The following is a 24191-nucleotide window of genomic DNA, read 5'->3' on the forward strand; positions in this document are numbered from 1 at the left end:
CAGTGCCCAGGTAACCCCTGGAGGCGCCGGGAGCCAGCCAGCCGCAGCCGCTAGGGGGCAAGGGCAGACCACATCCAGCACCGTCCCGGCCCTCACCCCGGCGCTGCCCAGAGCCCACGGGCAGGTCCCCCCACCCTCAGCTGCACCCAGCAGTGCACCTGTCAGCCCAGCTGCCCTGCACCCCCCAGGACATGCCAGCTGCTGCCAGGCCGAGCCCCTGCCTCAGCACCGTGGCCAGAACAAAGGCTTTAGCCAGAACAGCTCAAACCCTCTGCCTGCAGATGCTGGGTGACAGACAAGTGGCTCTGCTGCCCAGGGGACGGAGCCAGGCTCCAGGGATCAACCTGGCTGCCCCAGCTCAGGCACAAGGAAGAGCTGCAGTCCCACACCCTCTGCCCTGCTGAAGAGGGGTGAGGTCACCCACAGACCCAGCAGCACAGGGAATGAGCCCCAGGAAACACAGAGGTGCTGAGAGGGAGTGCAGCAAGGTGACATTTAACACCCCCAGAACACACACCACAGAGCCCCAGAATCCTCACCCCATTTGTGTAGTCACTGCCAAGATCATCCTTCCCCCATCCAGGCAGAGGAACCCAGGGATGCCCAACAGAAGGGGATGGGAGAGGACCTGGCACTTAAATGGAGCAGCCTGACTGTGCCAGGGCGCTGGGGACACACAACTAAGGTGAGGCAGCATCCTCTCACCTGCCTCCACCCCAGGGACCTCTCAGCCACCCTCTGACCTCCCAGATGAGATGCAGGCAGTCCCCAGCCCTCAGGCAAGCAGGAAAGGCTGGGACAAAGGACACCACTGCTGCCCTTACAGCCTCTGGGAAGGGGCTTGCAGAGACCACTGGCTCTGGGTGGCAGCCAGGGCTCCCTCGGGTGCTGCTGCAGAGCTGCCCACCCAGTGCCATGGCAGCAGGCTATGAGTTTGGCTCCTGGGGAAGTGTGCCACTTGCACCATGCCCTGGCTATTAAGATGTCAAGAAGCCCAGCTCTCAGGGGAGTCACTCCCTGCTGCTGGCACCACCCTTACAACAGGACAAAGCAGCTGTGCCAGCACTGCAAACAAGCCACCCAATGCTTGGCACCACAGCCAGCAGCTGAGCACATTCCCACACCAGGGCACAGGTGCCCCAGAAGGGAGCTGCTGCCCAGCACAAGGGTCACTAAGCACCCATCCCTGCCCCTGCAGGCAAGCTGTGGCTGGCAAGGAGCAGCCTCCTGCACTGCTGCTGAACCTCCCCCGCCTTGCCTCTCCTCCTGCAAGAGGAAGCCCAGGGAAGAGCCCCAGGAGAGAGGGCTGGCAGCCAGCATGTGCCCATGGCTGCCACATGCCTGGCAAGCTGCCTCCCTGAGGGAAGCCATTAGCAGCCAGGCCCCTGCTCAAGACAAACATCTGGGACAGGGGGATGCTGATCCTGCCTGCAGATGCTAACTGAGAAGGCAAGGGCCAGGCCAAGCTCAACAGGGCCTGGATTCCACAGATTGCTGCAGACTCCATTGGTCTGGGGAGGGAGAGCCTGCACCAGCCCACCCTCCATACCCTGCACCAACCCTGCAGGGCAAGGTGGTGAGGTCTCCACCAGGGCTGTGCCTGAAGTGGGACCTTCTCCCTCTGCTGTGGCCCAAGTCCCCAGCTGGCTGCAGCCCCTGCACACAGCCCCTGCAACCCCTGGCTCTCCAGGATCCGGAGGGGCAAAAGCAGCACACACACCATCCAGCCCAGCAGGGAGGACTTGTGGCCTCCAAGATCAAGCAACTCAGACCAGGCCCTCCAGGGAGGGCTGCTTCAAGCCAGAGCCTTCAGTCCCTCCACAAGCCCAGGTTGGTCACCTCCTGCCCAAGCTGCTCACTAAGGGCACAGGCTCCAGCTGCTGACAGGCTCCTCGTGTGGGGCAGGAGCAGGGGCAGCCCTGCCTGCCCTCCTCCAGCCAGCACAAGCCCCACAAGGTGAGGCAGGACAGGGAAATCAATCCAGGAGCACAACTGCCCTGACTGGTTCGGCACAGCAGCAGCACTTGTGCTGGCACAAGCCGGAAGGACAGAGCTCCTCCTTCAGCAGCTACCTGGAGTCCCAGCACGTGGGCAGGCCTCTGGCAGGAGCCTCCTTTCCCCCACTCTCTCCCTTCCTGCCTCTGCTCTGTGCTCCAGGAGCTTAAGCAGCCTGCCCTCAACCCTACCTGTCCCACTCTGCCCCAGGCACTCAGGAGATGCTCAGCCCCTCACCACTCCATTCCTAACTTGCCACCCTCTCAGCAGCCCCCCAGCACCTTCCCAAACCTCACTGACAGCTCAGGCAGGAAGTGGAGCAGGCTGAGAGGCTCAAGCAGGCAGCAGCAGCGTTTGGGGGAGAGACAACAGCCTGCAGGAGTCACTGCCACAGGCACACCATGTCCCAGGGCAGCCATGCCCACACGCCTGGGCAGGCAGTTAAGAGATCCCCAAGAGGTGGCCAGAGCCTGGTGGGGCAGCTGCTCAGTCGGGCTGGAGGAGCCACCATTGCCCCCAGCCATGTGAGGGGGAGAAGCTGCTACTGCCAAACAGGTTGAGCAGCTTCCTCCGCCCTGCCCCGCGCAGGGCTGGGCCCCGCTGCAGGAACACTCCCCGGGGCACCGCATGGCTGAGCCTTGCTCGCCCCAGCCCTGGTCTGAGCGCCACCCCGGGGCTGCTCTCAGCTCAGCTGGTGGTGAGGCTGCTGCTGCAGACGGTGGGGGCGGCTCGTGTGCGCCCCACAGCAGACAGCTTCCAGCGGGCACAGCCTTGTCCGGGCCGGGACGCAGGGGAGCCTGACCGGGCCCCACCGAGAGGGAAGGGCCTGGAGCTCGGTGCAGCTGCCCGGAGGAGCTGCTTGCTGCAGGCTGACCTCCCCAATTAGCACCGAGCTTTAACCGCCAATTAAGCAGACAATTAGAAGCGGATGCAGCTTTCCTCCTCCTGTGACTCAGCTCTGCCGTCCTCCTCCCCCCCAGGAGGGGGAAGCTGAAGGGAGGCTCCACAGCCACCCAGAAGCTGCCGGTGCCTACCTGAGCCGCCGCCGAGGGTCGGAGGGGGTCCCAGCCCGCCTGGCAGTGCCGTAGTCAGACATGAGCCCGTAGTCCACATCCTCGAAGCCCACGCTGCGCTGGTCGTCCTCCAGGCCGTAGGGCTCGGGGTGGAAGTGGTTGAGGTCCATGCTGCTGCCCCCGACGCGCACCTGGGGCTGGGGGCCGTAGATGTCCTGGCGGCTGGGGGCGCGGTAGGTGTCCATGGAGGGGCGGTAGCGCTCCTCGATGCGGGTGACGCGGGACAGGCTGCCGTAGCTGTGGTCGCCGCCCGGGTAGCCGTCCTCGTAGGGCCGGCTGTAGCCGTCGGGGTAGTGGTAGTTGCGGGGGAGGGTGGCCGTGCCCGGCTGGCCCAGGTAGCCGCCGGGGCCTCCGTTGCCGTTCTTGCGGAAGTTCCTGTCCATGGTCTGGACATAGCTGCTGGGGACGGGGGAGGCCTCCAAGGGCAGCCCGTCAGGCCCCACGGGCACCTGCTGCACCGTCCGGGTGGTCATGGTCTTCACCACCTTCTTCACCTAGAGGAGGGGACGCAGGACAGGCTGCTCAGGGAGCCAGCACAGCGCACACACACGCCGCTCCCGGGCAGGGACCCCAGCCCATCGGCAGCCCACCCCCCGGGCCGGTACCGTGGTCTCAGTGCGCCGCGTGGTGCCGTCGTCCGACGTCTCCACAGACACCACCGACATGGCTCCCTCCGGGTCCTCCTCCATGGTGTAGGTCTCCTCCACGATCTGGCCTGGGTCCTGCATCCTGGGGATGGTGCTGTACAAGAGGTGGCTGTGGTCCTGAGGGGAGCGAGGGACAGGCGGTCAGCCCTCCCCCGTGGCATGGGCCAGGAGACCTCACCTCTCCAGGCAGCCTCTTGCAGGGGAGGGGACACCAACAACCCCACACCCCAAGTCCCCTCGAGCTGGGTCAGCCACATGAGCCCCCTCCTCTCAGCTGAGGTGGGGCCGCTGGAGCCCTGCCTCTGCACCCCCAGCCCAGCAAGCAGGCTCCCCAGCCAGAGGGCCCAGGCCTCCTCACCTGTGGCCCGTTGAGCTTCAGATCTGAGTACTTCTGCCTTTCCAGGTCAGCATCGCCCAAGAAACGGCCGTTCTGAAACACACAGCACCACCACCTCATCTCCCACTGCCAGAGCTCCATCCCCACACCCTGCCCCTGCCCGGCTCTCAGCAGGCCACCTCTGCCACCTGACATCCCCCAGCTCACCCCCAGGAGAGCAGCACACTCCTTGGGGGTCCCTGCTGCACACAACAAACCACCTCTCACTCCAACCTGGAGCTGGAGGACACACCATTCATCCCCCTCCAGACACTCCAGCTCTCCCACAGTGCCAACATGCTCCTCATGGAAGGGCTGAGGCCTTTCCCTGCTCCCCAGCACAGCTCTGGAGACCTTCTACACCTTCTGATGCAGGAGGTGCAAGCAACCCTCCCACACCCCACAGACTGAGGGAACAGTGGGGATGCTCGGTGGCTGTCGATGCTCCTGCTGTTGCACTGCTCTGTGTACCCCCTCCTCCCTCTGACCCAGCTCTCTCCTAGCACCACCACCTTCCACAGCTGGAAAGGCACCAGCCTCCTGCACAACATCCCTCCAAGCACCCCTCCCCAAAACAGAGCCTGGGGAAGCAAGAACAGAAGAGACCTCGAGCCAAGACAGACAAAACCACATTTCCAGTCCTGTATGGAAGGAAGATCTCTCCCAGCCCCGGTTTGGCTGTGTGTGGGACAGAGAGAGAGAGTCCAGGGACTTGCCCACTGCCACGAGGGAGAATTCCTGACAGCTACACAGCAGCCCCTGCACTCCAGCCACCTTCCAAGCAGCACAGGGGGACGTGGAGCAAAGGTGCCCAGGTACCGAGTACTGCCAGCCTCCAACCTCACCAAGCAGAGCAGAGCTGGCTGGCAGCAGGACCCTCCAGCCAAGCTCCTTCTCCCAGGAAGGCTGCGGCTGCCGAGGCAGGCTTGCCCCAGCTCACCGCGGGCAGCTGCAGGGCTGCCGGGGCCGCGGAGCCGAGCCCGGGCTGGCACGGAGCCGCGGCGCCCAGCCGTGCCCGGGGGGCCGTTACCTGGTGCCGCCGGGTGAGCGTGCCGTTGGCCAGGCCCGGGCCGGCGTCCTGCGGGGAGACGCGCACTCGCTCCAGCTGGGCAGAGACATGGCGCCGCTCCTCCTCCAGCGCCCGCGTCAGCTGCTCGAACTGCGCCTCCTGCTCCTTGACCGACGCAAGGATGCTGGCGGTCGACTCCACCTCCGAGTCGTCCATGGGTGATGGGTGCCCAGGACGGGCGGGGCGGGGGAGGGCACCAGGAGGCAGGGGCGGAGGCGGTTTGGTGTCAAGGTGAGGGGAAGCAAAGCGAGCCCGGGGAGGGCGGGAGCCCCTCTCTTCACTGGGTGTGATTGGGGGGGAGGAAAGGAGGAGAGAAGAGCGGTCAGGAGAGGCTGATTTCATTGAGACAGATTCTCAGAGCATGAAAAATCAATTCCCTCATGGCATTAGCACCCATCCCCCCCACCACCAGAGAGCTGGCCAGAGTCTGAGCAGCAGAGCCCCAGGCGTGGCTCGGAGGCTCCTTGCCCCAGCATTCCAGCCCGGGGAAGCGGCACTCCAGGGACAGAAAGTCCTCCCCCATCACAGCAAGCAGATGGGGGTGAGCCAGGGTCAGAGGAGGGCCCTCCTCAGGCTGCCAGGAGTCCCAGCCCCACGAGGAAAAGCTGCCCACAGCCAGTGGCAGGAGGGGAGAGCACATCCCCAGAGCAGAGCTGGGGACACTGGTGCAGAATCAAAGTGACCCCCAGGGAAGGGCTGAGGGACAGGCCTGGGCCACTTAAATGCTCCCTCCTCCCCCCTGTGAAAGGGGTTAAGAGGCAGCCACAGTTCCTTCCTCCCTAGGAAAAGGGATGAAGTAGGACAGGAGCCTCCTAAAGAGGCCTCCATGAGACCCTTTGCTGCCACAAGTTACCACCCTCCAGGCTCTCACTGGGGCTCTCAAGGCTGCAGCAACCCAGGAGGTCCTCAGCCCAGAGACCTAAAGGACAGGCACTGGCTTGGGCACTCCAAAATCCCCTCCCAAAGGAGCACAGAGAGCCAGCACAACCATCAACGTTCCTGTCAAGGAAGGCAGTGATTCCATACAGACCTGTCAGAGGAGGAAGGTCAGGTCTGATTGGCAAAGGCACAGGACAGCCAGGTCTAGACGCAGAGAGCCATGGGGGAAACAGCCCAGCCACCAAGGGAGGAAGCAGGAGGGGAGAGAGCTGCAGAGACAGCAGGAGAGCAGGTCAAAAATCACAGCCCTCAACCCAGCACAGGAGGCAGGGCAGACAAGGAAGGGGAAGGGGGCTCCTCCCGAGGGACACCGCACAGCGCCGGGGCGGCAGAGGGGGCTGCTTCCCGCGGCGGCCCCGGCACCTCCGAGCGCTGCCCGCGGAGCGCAGGGGTGGAGGGCAGCGGCAGGGGCGGAGGGGAGCGGCAGGGGCTGAGCCCTCCGCCCCTCGCACAGCGCAGCCGAGTCGCGGCAAGCCCGGCGGAGGTGTTCCCAGCCCCGCGCAGTCACGGCAGGCGTGTGGGGACTCGTCGGAGCCAGGCAGCCAGCACCCGAGCTGCTTTCCCACGGTCTGCAGCATCAGCTCTGCCCACTCCCCCCGCTGGGGCGGCCGGAACAGCAACCTCGGACTGCGAGGGTGGCAGGGACCCAGAGCCCCTCCAGAGCCCTGTCCCCTTCCCCAGCCCCGGGCTCCCCGGCAGCCCTGCCCCTCCAGGAGGCGCTGGTGCAGAGGAGCTCAAGGCAGGGGGGTCAGTTTATTCCCCCACGTAGTCTCAGGTGTATTCACACCAAACACCTCCCGAAATGCCTCTGACCCCCAACCAGTCCCTGCTCCCCCCAGCCAGAGGCAGCACCAGGGCTGAGCCCAGAGAAGCAGGAGGGGTTTCGTTTCCAAGAGCTCTGGAGGTCGCCTACAGCTTGTTTGAGCATCTGGTCACCACCACCCTGTAATCTGCCTCCCAAAAAGCCACTTCTGCCACTTGTGCCCATGTGGTGCCCGGCCAGAGACGAGGCCGTGGCACAGGCACACCCGCCTCGGTGCCCTGCCCCAGCCAGGCGGGGCTCAGCCTGCACCCCGGGAGCACCCCGGGAGCACCCCAGCCCACCCAGCTGAGCCCAGCACCTCAAGCAGGCTTTCGCAGGCTTCCGGACTCCTGGCTCAGGCAGGCAGCTTTCTACTCCTCCCACCTGGCAGCAGGAATGCCCTAAGGCTTCCTCCAACAGCCTGACTCCCCAAGCCTTGTATGGAAATGCTCTGCTCTGACCCTTGCTGCTTCCAGGTCTCACCTGCCCCACGGGTTTGCAACTGAGAGCCTCTGAGTGAGAGGCCTGGTACATCCCAGAGCACTGTGACAAACCCTAACCCTCATCCTGCAGTCAAGCACTCCCCATTTCTGGTGGGCACCCGTGCCCTTCTGCCAGGGAACAGATCCTCTGCCCCTGGGACCTGCTGCAGGTCACAGCCAGGCCACGCAGACACGGAGCAGGTGGCAAGGTTCCACTCCACAAGGCCTACTGCAGGGGAGAGGCAGTGTCTGGGCATGAACCTGGGCCCTCTCCCCCTAGAAGGGGGCAGCATCTTGCCCTATGTGCCAGGTCAGGGGATGGTCCTGGCACCCAGACACCCTACACAACCCCAGCCAGGAGTCCCACAGGAACATCTGCCAGAGAGAAGGGACCCTCCAGGGCATGACCCTGCCCAGGCAGCTGTGCTGCTCTGCACCAGCTCCCCAGCCTGCCCTTGCCCAGCTCTCTGCAGAAGGGGCAGGTTTTTGGGGTGCATGGGGTCAGCATGCTGGCCTGGAGGAGACACTTGCAAGCAGCCTCAGCGCTGAGCAGGGAGCACAGAGCAGCAAGGTTGGTGTGGAGGAGGCAGCAACCCCAGCAGACTCCTCCAGCCCTGCATGGCCGCTGGGCAGGCCTGGCACAGCCATCAGTGCCCGCTCAGCCCCGGTCCCCAGCTCCACTCACCTCCTGGGAAGGCAGCTGGAGAACCTGGAAGCTAACAATGCAACTCCAAGGGCAGTTGAGGGCCCCAGATAAGGGGCCAGAGCAGCCAGAGGCTGTTTCCTTCCCGTCCCTTCCACAGGGATTAAACACAACAGCAGGGGGAAGGCACAGGACAGATTCTTTGCCTGCCAGGTCTCCCAGGCCCCTCCAGCTCAGGCAGGGGAAGGGGTGGTGACTCAGGCTCCCCTCTCCCCCTGTGGGCCACCAGGTCAGAGCAGAAAGCCTGAGGGCAGGGAGGCAGCTGAGAGGCTGTGGGGGAGCTTGTCACAGCAGGGCAGCCAGAGAGGGGCTGGGCCGGGGGCCCAGGCTGGCTCTGCAGACCCATCAAGAGCAGCCACCTGAGGGCTCTGCACAGCTCCAGGCCGTGTTAAGCAGGGACCCTCAGTGTCTGGAGGCTGTCCTGCACACACAGCTGTCACTCCTGCTCCAAACAGCAGCACAGCTCCACCCGGGGCAGGAGGTGCCAGCAGAATGGGGCACACACTGCCCAGCTCTCTTCTCCTGTAGCCTCCACCACCAGGCCACACCACCTCCCCCCAGGCTCCTTCCAGCTATGGAGGCAGCACCAGGTCCCCAGAGGTTAGCAGGGACCAGCCCCCTCTGCAGCCACACACTAGCCCCACTGCCAGCCCAGGCTGCAGGGCAGTCACCCCCCAGAGCAGGCTCACACAAACCCCGACCAGCTCCGTGCCCTCCTGGCCTGGGGAAGGTGTCTCAAGCCCCTGTGCCACGGCTCACATGCCAGCATTTCGTGGGCAGGGGCCTCCTGGGCACAGCACAGCCCCCCACTGCCTGCCAGTGACAGCCCAGGGCCTTGGTCACCTTCAAAGCAAGGCAGGGAGGGGGGAAGAGGAGAGCCTGAGCTAGCAGCCTGATCCAGCCAGCCCCAGGCCGCTGGTGACAGCTCAAAGCCAAGCATGCCAGATCCCACAAGGGTGGAATTCCAGGGATCACTTGGAGCCCGTTGCCCCTCCTCCTCCCCAGCCTCTGAAGATACAACTATAGAGCATTCCTCCAAAGCCAGACCCTGACCATCTTTGATGGTGGCTGCTTGAAAGCCTTTTCATCATGAGGCACTTGCTGACACACCCGTTACTTACAAACCCCAGCGAGCCCAAAATACTTCGGCTGGCTTGGGGCAGGGCAAGAGAAGCCTGAAGACAAAGCACAGCCCCGAGCAGCTGCTGCCCCAGGGCAGCCCCACAGCACCTCCAGGAGCTGCCAGTAAGAGAGGACCCCCGGGGCCCAACGCTGCTGCCCAGAAAGCTTCACATCCAAGCCCCTCTGGCCTCAGCCCTCCACTTCCTGGCTCCAGCTCAACCCTGTGCTGCACCCAGAGGTCAAAAAGCCAGAGCAGCTCCACCAGAGACCAGTGGTGCCCTTGGAGAAGAGCCCCTGGCCAGCAGGAAGGCAGCCAGGAGCTGATCCCCATGCACAGAGCTTCTCTCCACGAGTGCCCACCACACCCCTCCTGACTGGCAGCGGCCAGCCTCAACCCTGACCCTCCAGAGCCCTTCTGCTGAGGGCAGCTCTGCCATGGCACACTCCTGCCAAGCCCCTGACTCCTGCTTCTCAGCACTGCCTTCCCACAAAACAAATCCTTTGCCCAGGAAAGTCATTGCCAGGGTCAAACCACAGCCAGAGCCCGCCTGCACCCTCCGCTGCCAGGGGATGGAGTTCAAGCCTCGAAGGCTCCCCACCAGGAGTGCTTCCCTGGCAGCCAGGAAAGACTAACCCTGAGGCCCAGATGGGAATCTCAGAGCACAGGCCAGGGAGAACAGACAAGATCTGGCAGCTAAGACAGGCAGGAGGCTGGACAGACACCACTCTGCAGGGCAGGGGACCTCCAGCACACAGACCCCTGCTGGAGTCTTCCAACGACCTGCTCCAGCCCTGCTCCAGGCCCTGAGCCTCCAGAGAGCTCTCACCCAAGGCTCCTGGCATCCCAAGGGCTCAGGCCGCTCCCTCAGCATGGATTTGGGGCAAAGTTCAGCCAAAGCACCTAACTAAGCCAGAAACCACCTCTGCCACACCAGCCCTGCCCCAGCTGCCTGCGAAGGGACACAGCAGGCGTCCCCTCCCCACAGCCCACTGCCCCCAGGGAGAGGGGACAGAACCACACTGGCTCTGACCAGAGCCCCAGCCCTCCTCACAGCCATGGCAAGGTTTGTCACTGCAGCTGGGCACCCTGACAGGCATGAGCCAAGCAGCCCTCCTCCTGCTGCTCACCACCAGTGTGAGCAGAGCCGGGGCCAGGAGGGGCTCAGTGCATCACTCAGGCTGGCTGAGCCCCTGTGGGCACCAGGAGCTTGGGGCTGCCAGGCCAGAGCTCCCAGCCAGGCTGACAAGAGGGGCTGCACTCCCCAAAGAGCTGCTCCAACAGAGCTCCCAGCACCAGCTCCACAAGAGAGCACTGCTGAAAGGATTGGCCAGGGAGGGCCTCTGAGGAGAGGCAGCTGGCTGCTTGCCCTGCAAAAGTGAACACCAGCAGCTCCGAGCACCAGATACCCACTCTTGAGAAAGGAAGCAACAAATTCCCCTGGTTCCAGCTGCCTCTCATGATGCACTTAGGGAAAACAGAAACTCCATCAATAATTCAAGCCTGCAATTGTCCAAGCCCTCGCAGGGCAGCACCACACTTGCTTGCTCTGCACAGGATCACAGCCCTGCTCATTCACCACAGGCTCCTGGTCACTCTCAATTAGCTGAAAACTAAACGAGCCAGCATCTCTGGCATCTTTCCACCACCTTGAGCACCGAGCCCAGGCTCACACAGCAGCCCTGGACCTGCCTGAGGCAGCAAGCAGCGAGGCTGGCCCCGGCTGGGCATGGGGCAGAGCGCCCGAGCCCACCCCCTCCTCCTCTGCTTCCCTGTCCAGTTCAGGAGGGCACAGCACCCTTCAGGCCTTGAGGGAAGCAGGAAGGTTGATGGACAGCAGCTGCCACAGCAGTGCAGCATTTTGGCTGTGGCTGTTCCCCTCCCACCACCCCAGAGACAGGAAGGTGCCCACACACTGCCAGCTCCCACCACCGACCGGCGTGCCAGGGAGGGACCCACCTGCCTAACCACACGTGTCCTCAGGGCTAGGTTGTGAAAGCCACTTGCTCAGGCTCCCAGGGCCTGGCCAGACCCTCTCTAGGGCCCAGGCTGCCCCATCTGAGCAGAGGGCTGCGGCTGCTTCCGCGACACTGCCAGGAGCGGCTCTCCCCAGCGGCAGGTGACAGAGCACAGGGACTTTGGCCAGGCAGGCAGCCAGGGAAGGGCTGTTCCTGCAGGCAGCTCAGGCAACCCTCTGGGCACCCACCCTGCCCAGCCCCACCTTCCACAGGAGTACTGAGCCCCACGTGCCCAGCCCCAGCAAGAGCTGGGCCAGGGCAGTGCCAGGGCAGTGCCAGGAGAGGCTGCCTTGTGCAGCAGCGGGCAGGAAGCCTCTCGCCTCTGCCTGGCACACCCAACTGGTTGGACTGGCAGCAGGATGACTGCCTGGGCTACCCTGCCTGCCACCCCCAGGGCCAGGGTGAAGGCCAGGAAGGGGAAGCCTCCCTGGAGAGGAGAGTTACCTGCAGAAAGGCACTGGGACAGGCAGCACTCGCACCTTATAAGGGAGCAGGCGAGCAGCCAGCCCAGGAGGATGAGGAGCGAGAGATAAGGGCGGGTGGGGCCGCTGCCGGCAGCAGGGAAGGAAGCAGCTTGCTTGTCCCCAGCAAGGACAGGGGGCCCAAGAATGCACGATACCGATCAGAGCGAAGGGCCCGGACACAGCTGGGGGCTGTGAACGCGGTGGGCGATTCCCGGGGGAAGAGCTCAGTCCCTGGCCCAGCCGAGGTCACCGCCTCGATGCCGGTCACGGCCCCAGGGAGCACGACCGGCCCCAGCGTAGGGCCCGGCACAGGCAGCCGTCGGGCGGGCACGCCACGGGGCCACCGGCCCCGAGCACGGCCGGGACACGGCACGCAGGAGAGGCTGCCGGAGGGGCTGCCAGCGGCTGCAGGGCGAGGCCAAGAGCGACCGACCCCGGTGCAGCGCTTTCGGGCAGGGAAGGACGGGCACGGCCCCGACTGCCCCCCAGAGAGGCGGCCAAGCCGCACGGCTCCAGCCGGGCAGAGCCCGCCCGCAGCGGCGGCAGCAGCCCCACGGGTCCCGCCCGGCCCGGGGGCGGCAGCGGGGCTGGGGTCCCTGCCCCACCCCCCGCCCCGGGCCCGGGGCATTCACATGCCCGAGCCTCCCGCAGCACAAAGGCAGCTCTCTGCTGGCTGTGGGAATTCGCAGCTGAGCGCCGCAGGGACAAAGGGATTTCACAGGCACGTCCCCCCCCGCTGCCCCCGGCGTTCCCGCTTCCTGTCACAGTAGCACCAGACCAGGGCGAGCAGCAAACAAACACCAGCGCCGGGCTCCGGGAACGGGGCCAGAGCATTCCCCGGCCGGCCGCGCTCGGCAGCCGCGGCTCCGGGGGCGGGGGGTGGGCGGCAGCCCCCCTGGCTCCGACAGCCCTGGCCAGAAGCGGCCAGCGGGGCCTCGGGGGCAGCGTCCCGCTCCCGGCGGCACCCAAGGGACCGTGGCCACCCATTCGGGCGAGGCGAGACGTCCCTGTGCCCGCAGGGCTCGGGCGGACGCCCGGGGGGTTGGGCTGAAGGCCGGGGCAGCCCCCAGGCCCCCCAGCGCCTCGGTCCTGCTGCCGTCTCTCCCCCACCCATCGCCAGGCTGCACTTTCCCACTCGCCGCCTCCCTCCCGCAGCGAGAGCAAACAGCAGCCGAGCTCCGCCGAGATAAGCGGCGCGGGCAAAGCCCCGGGAGCAAAGTCCCCTCGATTACATTCAAGGCTGCGGCACCGCGGGAGCTGCGCCCGGAGCCCGTGCGGAGGAGCCCGGCAGGGCTCAGCAGGCAGGGCGAAGCCGCCCCGCTCCCCAGCCCAAGGGCAGATTTAGCTCCCGGCTGCCCTCAAGCACAAATCATTTCCTCCCCGACACCAGTGGCCAGGCTGTGCCCCAGGGCCGTGCCCCAGGGCCGAGCCCCAGCGCGGATCGAGCCTCTGCTCCATCCGCGGCACGAAGGCTCAGGGCACCGGAGCGACATCTCCCTCCCCGCACAGCGCTCGAGTCACTAAGGACCCACGACGGCAACGCTGAGCGGCACAGGAGCAGCGCCAGGCAGGAGGTCCCTGCCCAGGGGAGCCGCAGGCGTGCTGAGGCAGACGAGCTCTCCTCGCCCCTGCCCGGCTCTCCCCTCCCCAGGCTGAGCAAGCAGGCGAGTGGCAAAGCAGCGCCTGGCAACTGCCAGCCTAACTGCTGAGGCTAAGCCAAGCTGCCCTCAGAGGGGCAGCCCGAGGGGGCAGGACACACACCCCCACCAGGCTCCCCAAGCAGGTAGGGCCCCGGCCAGGCTGAGTCACGGCAGGAGTCAGGCAGGGCTGGGCGGCAAGCCCCAGCTCCACTCGGCATGACCTCATCAGGTGCCCTGCTCTCCAACTGCTCTCCAACTGCATGCCTGCGGCTGCGCACCGCCAGCGCGGACAGCCTGCCAGCAGCAGTAATGAATGGGTGAAGGAAAGCCACTGGAGAGGCATCAGACAAGAGCCAGGGAGTGAATCACGGCTGGGGGCAGGGAAGGGGCTGCTGCCCTGCTGAGGGGCTGCGACAGGGGAACAGCAAGTGCCCCAAGTTCCCTCGGTGCCTGTGGCCGGGCGAGCTGCATGCAGGGGCTGGCACCAGCCAGCACTCCTACAGCAGGGGCCTGGTGAGACAACAGGGCAGACTGTGCTGAGGAGGACACCCCAAATTATTCACTGGTGCCACGTCTGACTACTGCTCCCCCAAGCCACTTGCTGAGAAGAGGCTTCCCAGGCTCCTGCATGAGCCAAAGGGAAGGAAACCTGCATTTCCTGGTCAGACAGGAGGTGACATCGTGCCTTCCCCTTCCTGCAAGCTTCTAAACACAAAGTCCTGCCAAGGGCTGCTCCCCACCGCCCCTGGCCTGCTTACAGGCACCCTGGAACCAGGCTAGGAGTGCCAGGCATGGGCACCACCACCGGCCCAGCCTGTGCTAGCCAAGAGGTCAGCATGGAGACCAGATTCCTGACCAGCCAGCTGGAAGCATCCTGCCTCCAGGGAACACACTGAAGGGCTCCTCACCCACAGCAGCATCACCTTTGGGCCCAGGGTTGGGAGTATCTCACAAGCAGAGAAGATTCTGTTCTCCAGCCCCATGAGGACGTGGCTGTGCCCACAGCAGGCTGTGGAGAGGCTTGTGCTGAGCTGACTCCTGCCATGCACACCCCCTGCCAGCACAGCTCCATCAGGGCTATCCAGCACTTCGTGGTGCCCCCAAGGCAGGACAGGGATGTCCCCAGGAAGCCAAGCTAGCAGCCCCTGTGATGGTATGGCACCTCTGCTGCAGCTTTGCTCCCCAGGTCCACCCACCAGCCCAGGACACAGCTCCTCTTGCTGCCAGGAGACTAGCAAAGGGAAGTGGTTTTCCACCTGAGACAGCTGCTGGAGACAAACCCTGGGCAGAGATCAAGGGAGAGGAGGTCTGCCACAGCAGTGTGTCTGGAGGGGAGCTGCAGGACCCTGGGAGCTCCCTGCTGCAGGTGAGAGCAGACAAAGAAGAGGAGCAGAGAGGAAGGAGGGCTGCAGAGGTAGCCTCCCCACATCAGAGAAAGCTTCTTGCAGAAGCACCCCAGGCTGTCCCCCTCCTCCCTGTCAGCCTCTGGTGACAGCTCTCCCCTGGAGCCGAGGGAGCCTGCCTGCAGCCAGAGGCAGGCAGCGCTGCATGCAGCAACATGCTCCCAAGAATGTGTTACTGCAGCGGGGCAGGGGCCTGCCAGCACCATGCAAACACAGTGACCCACCCCTGCAGCTCGGAAAACTCGTCTTAGCAGTTCCACACACTGCAGCCACCCACGGGCAGGAGCTGCCCAGCACCAGCTCCCTGCCCTCCTGGGCCGGGAGAGCAGCTGGGAGCACCGGGGGGAAGCAGCGGGGAGACCTGGGGAGCTCTCAGAACAGCCCAACCCCGGCACCACGAGAGGGAAGCTCCGCAGCTGGGGACAGCAAGGCGCCTTCCTGCGCCCGGCCAGGGAGTCAGCTCTCTACTCTGAGGCTCCCCAGCTCCCACACTGGGCCTGACTCCCGGCAGCAAGCCCACCCCGGGCAGGCTGTGCAAGGCGAGGGGAGAGCAGCTCAAGGAGGCGATTCTGCGGCTGCAGAGGCTTTGGAGGGAGCGGAGTCAGCGCTCTTGCTGCCTCTCACCCCGTGTCCTGGCTGCTTTTGCCCCCTCAGCCCAGCTCAGGCAGCTCCCGGGCAAGCAGCAGAGGCAGGTGGAGCTGCCAGGCTCCCCGAGCCCCCCACGGGCCAGGCAGGAGCCGGTGAACTTTGAGCAGCGTTCAGTGTAATTGGGGCCAACGCCCAGAGCAGGAGAGGGAGCAGCCGGGGCTGGGGTGAGGGCACAGGAGCAGCTCCTGCTCGCCCTGTGTGCCCGAGCCCAGCACTCAAGTCAGCCCACCAGGGCCTGGCAGGGGTGCCCTGGCAGCAGCCCTGGAGCTACAGACGGTTAGCAGCACTCCCGGGGCCGCACCACCACCCTGACCAGGCCACAGAGCGCTGCTCCCATGGCTCACGGCACGCTCAGACCCTTCCCCGCCCGTGCTGGGAGGCCAGGCCCTCCCAGCCTGGACAGGCACACCGACAGGGCTGCTTTGCCAAGTGCTGCTGCCAGCCAGGATGCCCATGCACCCACCAGCACCCCAGCAGCACAGCCACCCCCACCTCCTGCTGCACTGAAAGGTCAGGGCTGTGGTTTCACAAAACAAATGCTGACCTCCCACCAGGGCAATGAACTATTGAAATCAAACACACGGGGAAGTAGTCAGCCTAGATCAGTTCCCCTGGCACACACTGGCACAAGCAGCTCTGCAGGGGCAAGAGCTCTGCAGTGCAAAGTCTCCCTGGACACACAGCTTAGGGATGTGGGGACAAGCTCCCAGACATCCCCTGGTCCTGCCATCACCCCTTGCAGGGATGCTCACCTCCCCGAGGGCAGGGAAAGCTGCCATGGAGGCTGAGCCTCCCCACCTCCATCCAAGGCACACCACTGCCAGCCTGACCTACAGCTGCTTGGGGCTGGTAAAAGCAGCAAAACTTGGAGGCAATGGGCACCTGGGCTAAGAGTTCACCTTCCTGGCACCATGCCTGCCAGCTTGTGCTCCTGAGTCACCTGTTTGCCCCCACACCCAGCAGAGCCACCTCATCCCACCCCTTTACACCCTGTGACAAAGTGGCATCTATCCCTCTTGGGGAAACTCACTTCCTCCTGGTGTGGAGCAGTGCTGCAGGAGGATCACAGGGCACCCACTGCCAGCCCAAAGCCCACTCAGGCTGAGGTCACACAGGAGTGTACAGAGCACATCACCCCCGGGGTCAGCCCCCGGGAGCAGCAGCCACCAGCCCGGCACTGCTGTGCTGAACCAGCAGCACCCAAGGGGGAAGGAAAGCAGATTAGCAACGAGCACAAGACAGGCAGGAGCCAGACAGACTCAGCAGCCTGCTGCTGGGAGTTTCCAGTAAGAGAAATGACTCCAAGAAACAGTTCCTTCCCTCCCCTGCCCCCAGCCAGCCTCCTCAAAACAGAAGGTTGTGGCCACCTTGGGGAACTCGAGGACTTTGGTCAAGAGACTGTAAATCCAGCCCCTTTGCAACAGCCTCATGCTGAGGCACATTCCTGCACTCTGTGCCAGAGGACAGCCTCCTCCAGCAGCCCAGCCCTGTGTCACACACCGCAGAGCCGCCTGAATCACCCAACAGGTTTGGGGTTTGTCACCGCATCCAAGCAACACCTGTTGCCTTTTATGGCCCCAGCCGGCTCCGTGGCTCTGCTCCTCGCCCTCAGCAGGGCAGGGAGAGGGGAAAACAATCCTGCTGGGGTTTCAGAGCCAGCAGGGGAGCCCTGCACCTCCCTGGAGACAGCACCACCGCAGTCTCGGGACTGCTCCGTCTCTGCCAGCAGTAAATGAGAGACAGTTCCGAGGGGTTGTGGGGAAGAGAAGCCAGGAGATGTAACCAGCACTCTTCCCTCGGGTCACAGACACTGGTGAGCTATTCTGAGAAGCCAACAGCCTCCCAGGCACGGTCCAAGCTATCCTATTATTTTCTGGGTGTCCTAAAGCCACCCCCAGCACAACTACAATACACCAGGGTCTTATCTGCACGCCAGAGGCTGGAGGAGGTGAGAGGCAGTCCGGGGACAGAGGCACTGGCTGCCTGGTCTGGGCTGGACTATTCAACTGCAACCCAGCCCCAGGGAAGGGACGGCCTCAAGGGCTGCTCAGCCACAAAGATCGGGGTCTGACCTCCGAGTCGGAAGGGAGGAGGCTCACTCCTCTGCAGCAGCTCAGGCAAGCCCAGCTCACTCCACAAATCAAGTGCTTTCCTCTCCCCACCCCTTCCAGGAAGGCTCCGTGCGAGATTCCAGTCAGTGCTGCGCATCGCGAGGGACATCCGCACGCAGCACAGCCCCAGCCAGGCTCAGCCGGGCAGGAGGGAGGGAAAGAGCTTTTCGGAACCTCCTTCCTTTCTCTGTAAGGTGAACACCAGCAGGCAAGAGAGCCTGCCTCCAGAAAGTGCTGGGGGCAGGAGGAAGCTGGCACTGTAACCATGGGCAAGACTGGAGATTGCCCTGTTGGGGCTCTTCCTGGTATGACTTCCCACAGCCCTGGAGATGCTTCCCCAGTGGGAGCCCCAGAGAGCTCCCTCACAACCAAGAGCATTTGCTGGGGGCAGGAGCCTGAAAGTTGCCTGCCAGCTGTTCCCCCCACCTCAGCCTGTCCAGGAGAGCTTCTCAGAGGAGGACAAGCAAGACAGAAATGGAAGCTTTGAATGCCAGATGTAGGCACCAACCATGGGATTCCCAGCACACCAGGGTCCTGGAGGTGCTGAGCCTTCCCTGCTCCCTACAAAGCCAAGGACAAGATTGTTTTCAATTCCACACCAAGAGCTGGGCAGCTGAGTCCAAAAGCATCCACTCAGGGAGGGGGGCACATCGAATGGAACTACAGGCAGCTGTAGTTAGATGCCACTACAACGCCCCACACGCACTCAGATGCTCCCCTCCTCCTCCCCACCAGCTGCCGGACGGGAGCCTGTGCAAGGCTGGGTGCCTCAGCCCGGCCAGGGAAGGGCAGCTCTGTCACCCCACCGTTACAGCCCAACGAAGAGCCTGGGCACGAAGCCCTCACCAGAGAGGGAGGCACCTCCGGGAGGTCCAGCCCTCCCCAACAATCAGAGGAAGCTTTGTTGCCCAGGCTCCCTCGCCCAAAGCCCAGGGGCATAACGGCAGTGCCCGCTGGCTGCCGCGGGCCCGCCCGAGCCGCGCATCCACCTCGTGACGGAGCCGCCCCAGCCCGGGCACCTTCCCCGGCACGCCGGCCGGAGGAACGGGAGCGCCAGGCTGCGGGGGAGCGCCGAAGGTCACCGACTCCTCGCACAAAAGGCGCCGGGCCGGGACAGCCGAGCGGCTGCTCGGTGACAGCGCGGAGCGGCCGGCAGAGCCCGGGGGGTCCCCTGGCAGCCTCCCGGTACGGCTCGGCGGCGGCGGCCCCGGCGGGCGCTCAGCGGGGCTGCTTCGAAGCTGCTTCATGGAGGGGAGCTGCCGGCTTTCCCCACACCCCCCCGGGCCCTTCAGCCCCCTCCCCGACAGAACAAAGGCGCAGGTGAAGCAGCTACCGGGAGTCGTCCCGCCCTCGGCCGGGCGGCAGAGCCGGGGCCCAGCGCCGGCCCCCGCACAAAGGCAGCGCGGGGCGGGGGGGGCCGGTGCCGGCCGCGAGGAGCTGGCACACGGGCTGCCTTTGTTCCGGGCAGGCAGAGCGCCGGAGACGGCGGGCCGGCAGCGGGCGTGGAGCGGGGCGGCCGCCCGGCCCCGCCGCCTTTGTGTGGCTCCCCGCCGGCTCCGGGCGGGCCGGGCGCCGCCAGCGCCCCCGCCAGGGCCGGGCTCCGCTGTCCCGGCCGGTCCCGTGGGGCGCGGCCCCCGCCTGGTACCCGGCTCCCGGGCAGCGGCCCCCGCCCAGCACTCGGCGGCGGGGCGGCGGCGGGCCTCCGGGGTCCGACTTCAGCAGAGCCGGCAAGAGGGCACGGCCGAGCCCAGGCAGCACCGGGAGGGCCGCGGGGAAAGGGCCGGGCCCCCTCCTCCCGTCGCGGGGGCGTGCGACGCCCGACCGGCGCCGGCCCGCAGCAGCTCCCCATCCCCCTCGACCCCTCCCCCGAACAGGCGGCGACGGGGACGCCAAGAACGAGACTCACCGTGGCCGAACTCCTCGGCGGCGGAGGGGACGGGGGGGGGGAAGCAGGAGGAAGGGCGGTCCGGCTCCGCGGCGGCGGTACGGCCGCCCGGCCCGCTCCGCAGAGACCGGCGAGACGATAGGCGAGGCCTCGGTAACGTGTGAGCGCTGCGAGAGGCGCCCGGGTCCGCACGGTGCCGGCGGCAGCTAAGCAGTCGGTGGGGTCGGGCCGGGCCTGGCCGCGCCGTGCGCCCCGCGCCGCTCCCGCACCTAAAATGGAAGTTGCGCCGGTGGGGCGGGGCCAGGCGAGGCTCCGCCTCCAGCGTCAGCGCGCCCCGGCCAATGGCAGGCAGAGCTCGGCGGCGCCCGGCTCGCCGTTGGCGCCCGCGGCTGGAGGGGGCGAGACGAGGCAGCGTGGGGCTGGCTCCGGGGGTCTGCCCCGTCGGCTCTGCCCCGTCGGCTCTGCCCGGCGCTCCACTTTCCCCGACCTGGGGTCTCCCTTTGGGTAGGGTCTCACTCCAGAGCAGAATCTACCCCGGGAACGCTGCCCCGAGAAGGATGATCTGCAGGTCTGCTGCTGGGGGTGGTGGGACAAGAGGCTCTCCAGTGACTGCCCAGCCCCTCTCAGTCCCTCCGGAGCGAAACCCCCTCCCTGGCCTGGCCTGCCAGAATAGGGTGACACGTTTGACCCCATCCAGGCTGCAGCCCGTCAGAGAGGTCGCCTTTTCCACTTAGATCTATGGAGCAGGTGCGGGTGGGAGCCCACCAGCACCAGTCCGAGGGAAGCACCACCAGCCTTCCATCCCAGCTTGGAGCATTTGCTGGGAATTCATCCCGGGTGGGTTCTGCCCCCTTGCACATACCAGCGTGTTCCACAGGTTCCTTCACCTGGGACTGCAGGTGGGGGACACAGCCAGTACCTCGGGATGGAAACACTGCCAACCCATCTAGGGGAAGTGGCCTAAAGGTCCCAGTGCATGACTGTGACAAATTTAGGCAAAGGACTGCCAGTACAGGGAGGGCTGGCTGAGCCCCATGAAAGCCAGATAAGATGATCCAGGGGTGGCATGGGGTGGTAAGGTGTGGTGGCTCAGGGCTGTGCTAAGGATGCCTTTTGCAGCAGGCTGGAAAGGAAACAGCAGCACCACCCAGCCACAGCCATCCTGCTCTGCCTGGCTTCCAGAGAACCAAATCAAGCTGGCACGGGAAAACAGCAGAGGGGCACCTGGAGGGTACAGAGACCTCAGGCAGGAAATTTAAACGTGAGGTTTAATAATTGCAAGGAATCCAGACAGAGAATTGTAACCAGCACGGGGGAGCAGTCTCACCTCCCGGGCCCTGCTGCTGCCCCTCCATAGCTCTGGGAGCAGAGCTTGGGCATGAAGCTGCTGCCAGCGCTCCAGCACCTGGACATTGGTGGTGGAGGATCTGTTTTTCCCTGGGAAGATGAGGAGGTGATGCCCAGCCTGCTCCTCCCCGTGTTCCACCACTTCACCTGGGAGGGTGCACATCCAGATCCCCTGAAGGTGACGGTTTCCTGACGGTCTCTGGCCGTGGGCTGGCAGGATTCAGGCACCGGGGAGAGCCCCACCTGCTCCTGATAGCCAGACGGGTAATGAGGCAATGACCAAAGGAAAAGGGGTGAGGGAGGTTTTGGGTGGGGACAGGTGATTCTTGGGGTAAATATGCATTGCTTCACGAGACAAAGAGGGGGTGGGGGAAATGTGATAGCAGCCTGCAAATGTCTGGAGGAGGCAATCCCCCGCCAGGGTGGGGTTTGCTAATAAGGGTGGCGCAAGAGGGAGAAAGGGATTCAGTGCATGTGGAAGGCACATGGAGGAGATCAATGAGTTGTGGGACCCCCAGACTCTCCCTGACCTCTGGCTGTAAGATGGATCACCCATCCTGCTGGATATAAAGAGGCAGGAGAGCTGGCCTCTGGCCCTCCAAAGGACAAGAGAGGTTTTTCCACCCCACAGTGGGAAACTTCTCCCCATGCCTCTTCATCCTTGCTGCCACCCAAACCGAGCGAGTCAGGGCCCCCTTCAGCCCTGTGCCTTCGGTGAGAACTGCTCCCAGAACACAACAAATCCTCAGCTGCTCTCCCCTTCTCTTTGCCCACACAAGGAGGAAGGTCCCCTGGAACCTTGGCAGCGAGAGTCTCTGGGAAGTCCTTGGCTGCCTGTCCTCAGCATTTCTGAAGGGACAGCTCTCCCTCACAAACAGGCATTGGGGATACCCTGTTCCTCCACACACCACAAGTCACCACAATTGCCCATAAGGGCCCCAGCCCAGGTTGTTTGGCCAAAAGGCTGTTGGTGGGGCACACACATGGGCCTGGTGCAGCACACAAACCCTCTGCCCTTGGGCAAAGCAGGGCTGGAAATGGCATGAAACCTTGAGTGCCAGTATGGGGGATGGCCACATGGGGCTGTTCCACCTCACCTCACAACTTAGTTCAGCACACTGGTAGATTCTAAGCATGGCCTCTGGTGCCCCTCCTTCCCCTGGCACTACTGAATTCTCTGGTCCTCACCCTGAGGAAGGTGGGCAGCCAGGAGTAGGGTGCAGTGGTGGTGCCAAAGCTTTGCCTGTGCATAAGAGCCTGGCAGATGCAGGCAGCACAGCCCAGAGTGTGACATGAGGCAGATGGCTGCCCCTAACCTGGACAACAGGCAAGTGGCTGCAGGCACAGGAAGCCCAGGGGTAGCCTGCTGCTGAGCCAGGTACACAGCTGCCCTGTCAGTGTTTCAGTCAGCCTAGAAACTGAACAGCCTCTAAAGGCTTTAGTTTCTTCACAGATGAGACAGCTCTGCTGGCTGCGGGTTGGGTCTGATCTCTTTGAAGCCAGGCAAGTGCCTCTTGTCCCCAGGGCTGCAGGATGGAGCTGGACAGGGTCTGTCAGTGCATGGTCAGCTCAGGCTTCTGACTCAGACAGCCCCTGGCAGCCCCAGAATGCCCAGCAGTGTCTGCCTCCTTCTGAAGGCCAGGCTAACCCCCTCCTCCTCTGAGCTCAGTGTGCCCAGCAGCAGATCACGCTGGTGTTTGAACACAGCTCCCCGTGGCAGTCTGTCCCTCTGCTTGCTGGGGAGATGTGCCCTGCTTGGGGCAGTAATTGCTCGTAATGACTCCTTGCACATCCCCTTTCATCCTGCAGCGCTGCTGATGCCTTCTCCAGATGAGGCGCCCAGAAGATGCAGCCACGGCCGGAACAGAGCAGGACGAGCTTTGTTTACAGGCAGCACAGCGCTCCCGGGCAGTGCAGGGCCAGAGGAAGGGGAGGCTGCCGTCCCAGGTCCCACAAAGGCTGCTCAGAGGTGGCCTGCATTGTTCTACACCAGAATAACTCCGTGCTTCCGCAGCCCCTTTCCTATGGGAGCCCCCACAGGTTGTTGTCTTCCCCCTGCGGGAGGGGAAGTGTGGCACTGAGGGGTGCCACCACGCCTCTGCTGGGTGCCAGCCTGAAAGGGGAGGAGGGAAGCTGGGGTTGCTGCAGCTTTCCAGCCTGAAGCTGAAGACACCAGGTGATAAAGCAAGTCCACAGCCCATCCTGACACCTTCCCAGAGCAGCTCCACATGCTCGGCACAGTGTTCAGCCAGAGGAAAGTGAGGTGCCTGCCTTCAGCTGTGCCTGAGCTCTCCTGAGCCTGCAAATGGGCAGCTATGAACCTTCCATGCCTGCCCTCACTGCATCCCATTGGGCTCCTGACTGCCAAATTCCTGATACATCTTTGGCTCAAGTACACAAGTGACTGCAGCATGCATGGAAATCTTCCCTCCCAGCCCCACAATGATCTACCACTGAGAGACTCACAGTCTCCTCTTCTTCCTCTCTCCACCTCCAGCTCCCTTCCCAGCCACGGACCCCTGCCTTCATCCTTCCCTTCCGCGGCAGCTGCAGCCAGGTATGCTGCAGAGGTGCTGCCCAAGAATGAGGGAACCACTGCAGCCCCAGTGCTGCAGCACAGCAACAGAATCACAGAATCACAGAGGGTTTGGGATGGAAGGGACCTCCAAAGTCATCCAGTCCAACCCCCTCTGCAGTCATCAGCTGGGTCCGGCTGCCCGGAGCATGGCTGCAAAACAGTCACAGCTGCCCGGGAGAGCCGCGATGAGAACTTCCCTTCTCCTGAGCCCATCCCGGAATCTGCTGCTCTGGAGGCTCGGGAGATGCTGGGAAGACCTGGCTTGTCCTGTGGGGAGGATCCCCTTCCAACCGACGGCAGAGGGAGCCTGCATAACCAGCGCTCCTCTGGGCTACCGCCAGACCGAGCCACCTTCCCTCCTCAGGAAGCCCAAGCGAGAGATAAACCTGCTCAGCATTCCCGATCCGCTGAGTCACCCGGGAGCCGTGCCCAGGACGGGCGCCTGAGTCCCCACCAACGGGAAGCACAGGCTGTGCCTCAGGTACCCAGCTTCAGAGCGCCTGAAAGTGGACAAAAAAGACCCCATCCGCCTACACAATCTGCTGGCATGGCAGCCAGAGCCACGGGCACACACGTTTAGCCAGCAAATTCTGGCAGCAAACCGAGGTGAGAGGGGTCAAGGTGACAAAAGGGTGTCAAAGCTTTGTTTCCCAGTGCAGGTTATCTTGCTTTGGGTACTAGAAAAAGGGACTCCTCTGAAAGGCCTCTTTTGTCTGTCCACAATGGGAGCATTTGCTGGGATCACCAGATCGTATAGCAGCAAATTTCAGGGACAGACAAGGCTGCTGGCCAGGCAGGAGAGGCAGCAGCCTGGCAGCTGCTGGGGATGGATGCAGCGGAGGAGGGGATTAGTGCTGCCATCTCTCTGAGACACTGAGATCACCCCAAAGC

The 24191-nt window shown here is 64.3% G+C and overlaps 1 protein-coding gene across 7 annotated transcripts in view; it reads right to left on the reverse strand.

Moving 5' to 3' along the window:
* CTNND1 (catenin delta 1) overlaps window positions 1-19642 on the reverse strand; it is a 28120-nt gene extending 8478 nt beyond the window's left edge. For 6 of the 7 annotated variants that reach the window (XM_068148454.1, XM_068148457.1, XM_068148455.1 and 3 more), the window contains exons 1-6: window positions 19397-19485; window positions 6191-6308; window positions 5122-5440; window positions 4074-4145; window positions 3674-3832; window positions 3030-3562 (exon numbers count right to left, since the gene is read on the reverse strand). In XM_068148454.1, coding sequence (XP_068004555.1) covers window positions 3030-3562; window positions 3674-3832; window positions 4074-4145; window positions 5122-5316 — 959 coding nt within the window. In that variant the 5' untranslated portion in view covers window positions 5317-5440; window positions 6191-6308; window positions 19397-19485. Of the gene's footprint in view, window positions 1-3029; window positions 3563-3673; window positions 3833-4073; window positions 4146-5121; window positions 5441-6190; window positions 6309-19396 lie in introns of all 7 variants that reach the window. The other variant, XM_068148458.1, reaches the window with a different exon arrangement.
* Window positions 19643-24191: the final 4549 nt, after the last annotated feature.

This window comes from Melanerpes formicivorus, unplaced genomic scaffold, assembly GCF_026170545.1.
Source record: "Melanerpes formicivorus ecotype bairdi unplaced genomic scaffold, bMelFor1.0.p_v2 SCAF_16, whole genome shotgun sequence".
NCBI lineage: Eukaryota > Metazoa > Chordata > Aves > Piciformes > Picidae > Melanerpes > Melanerpes formicivorus.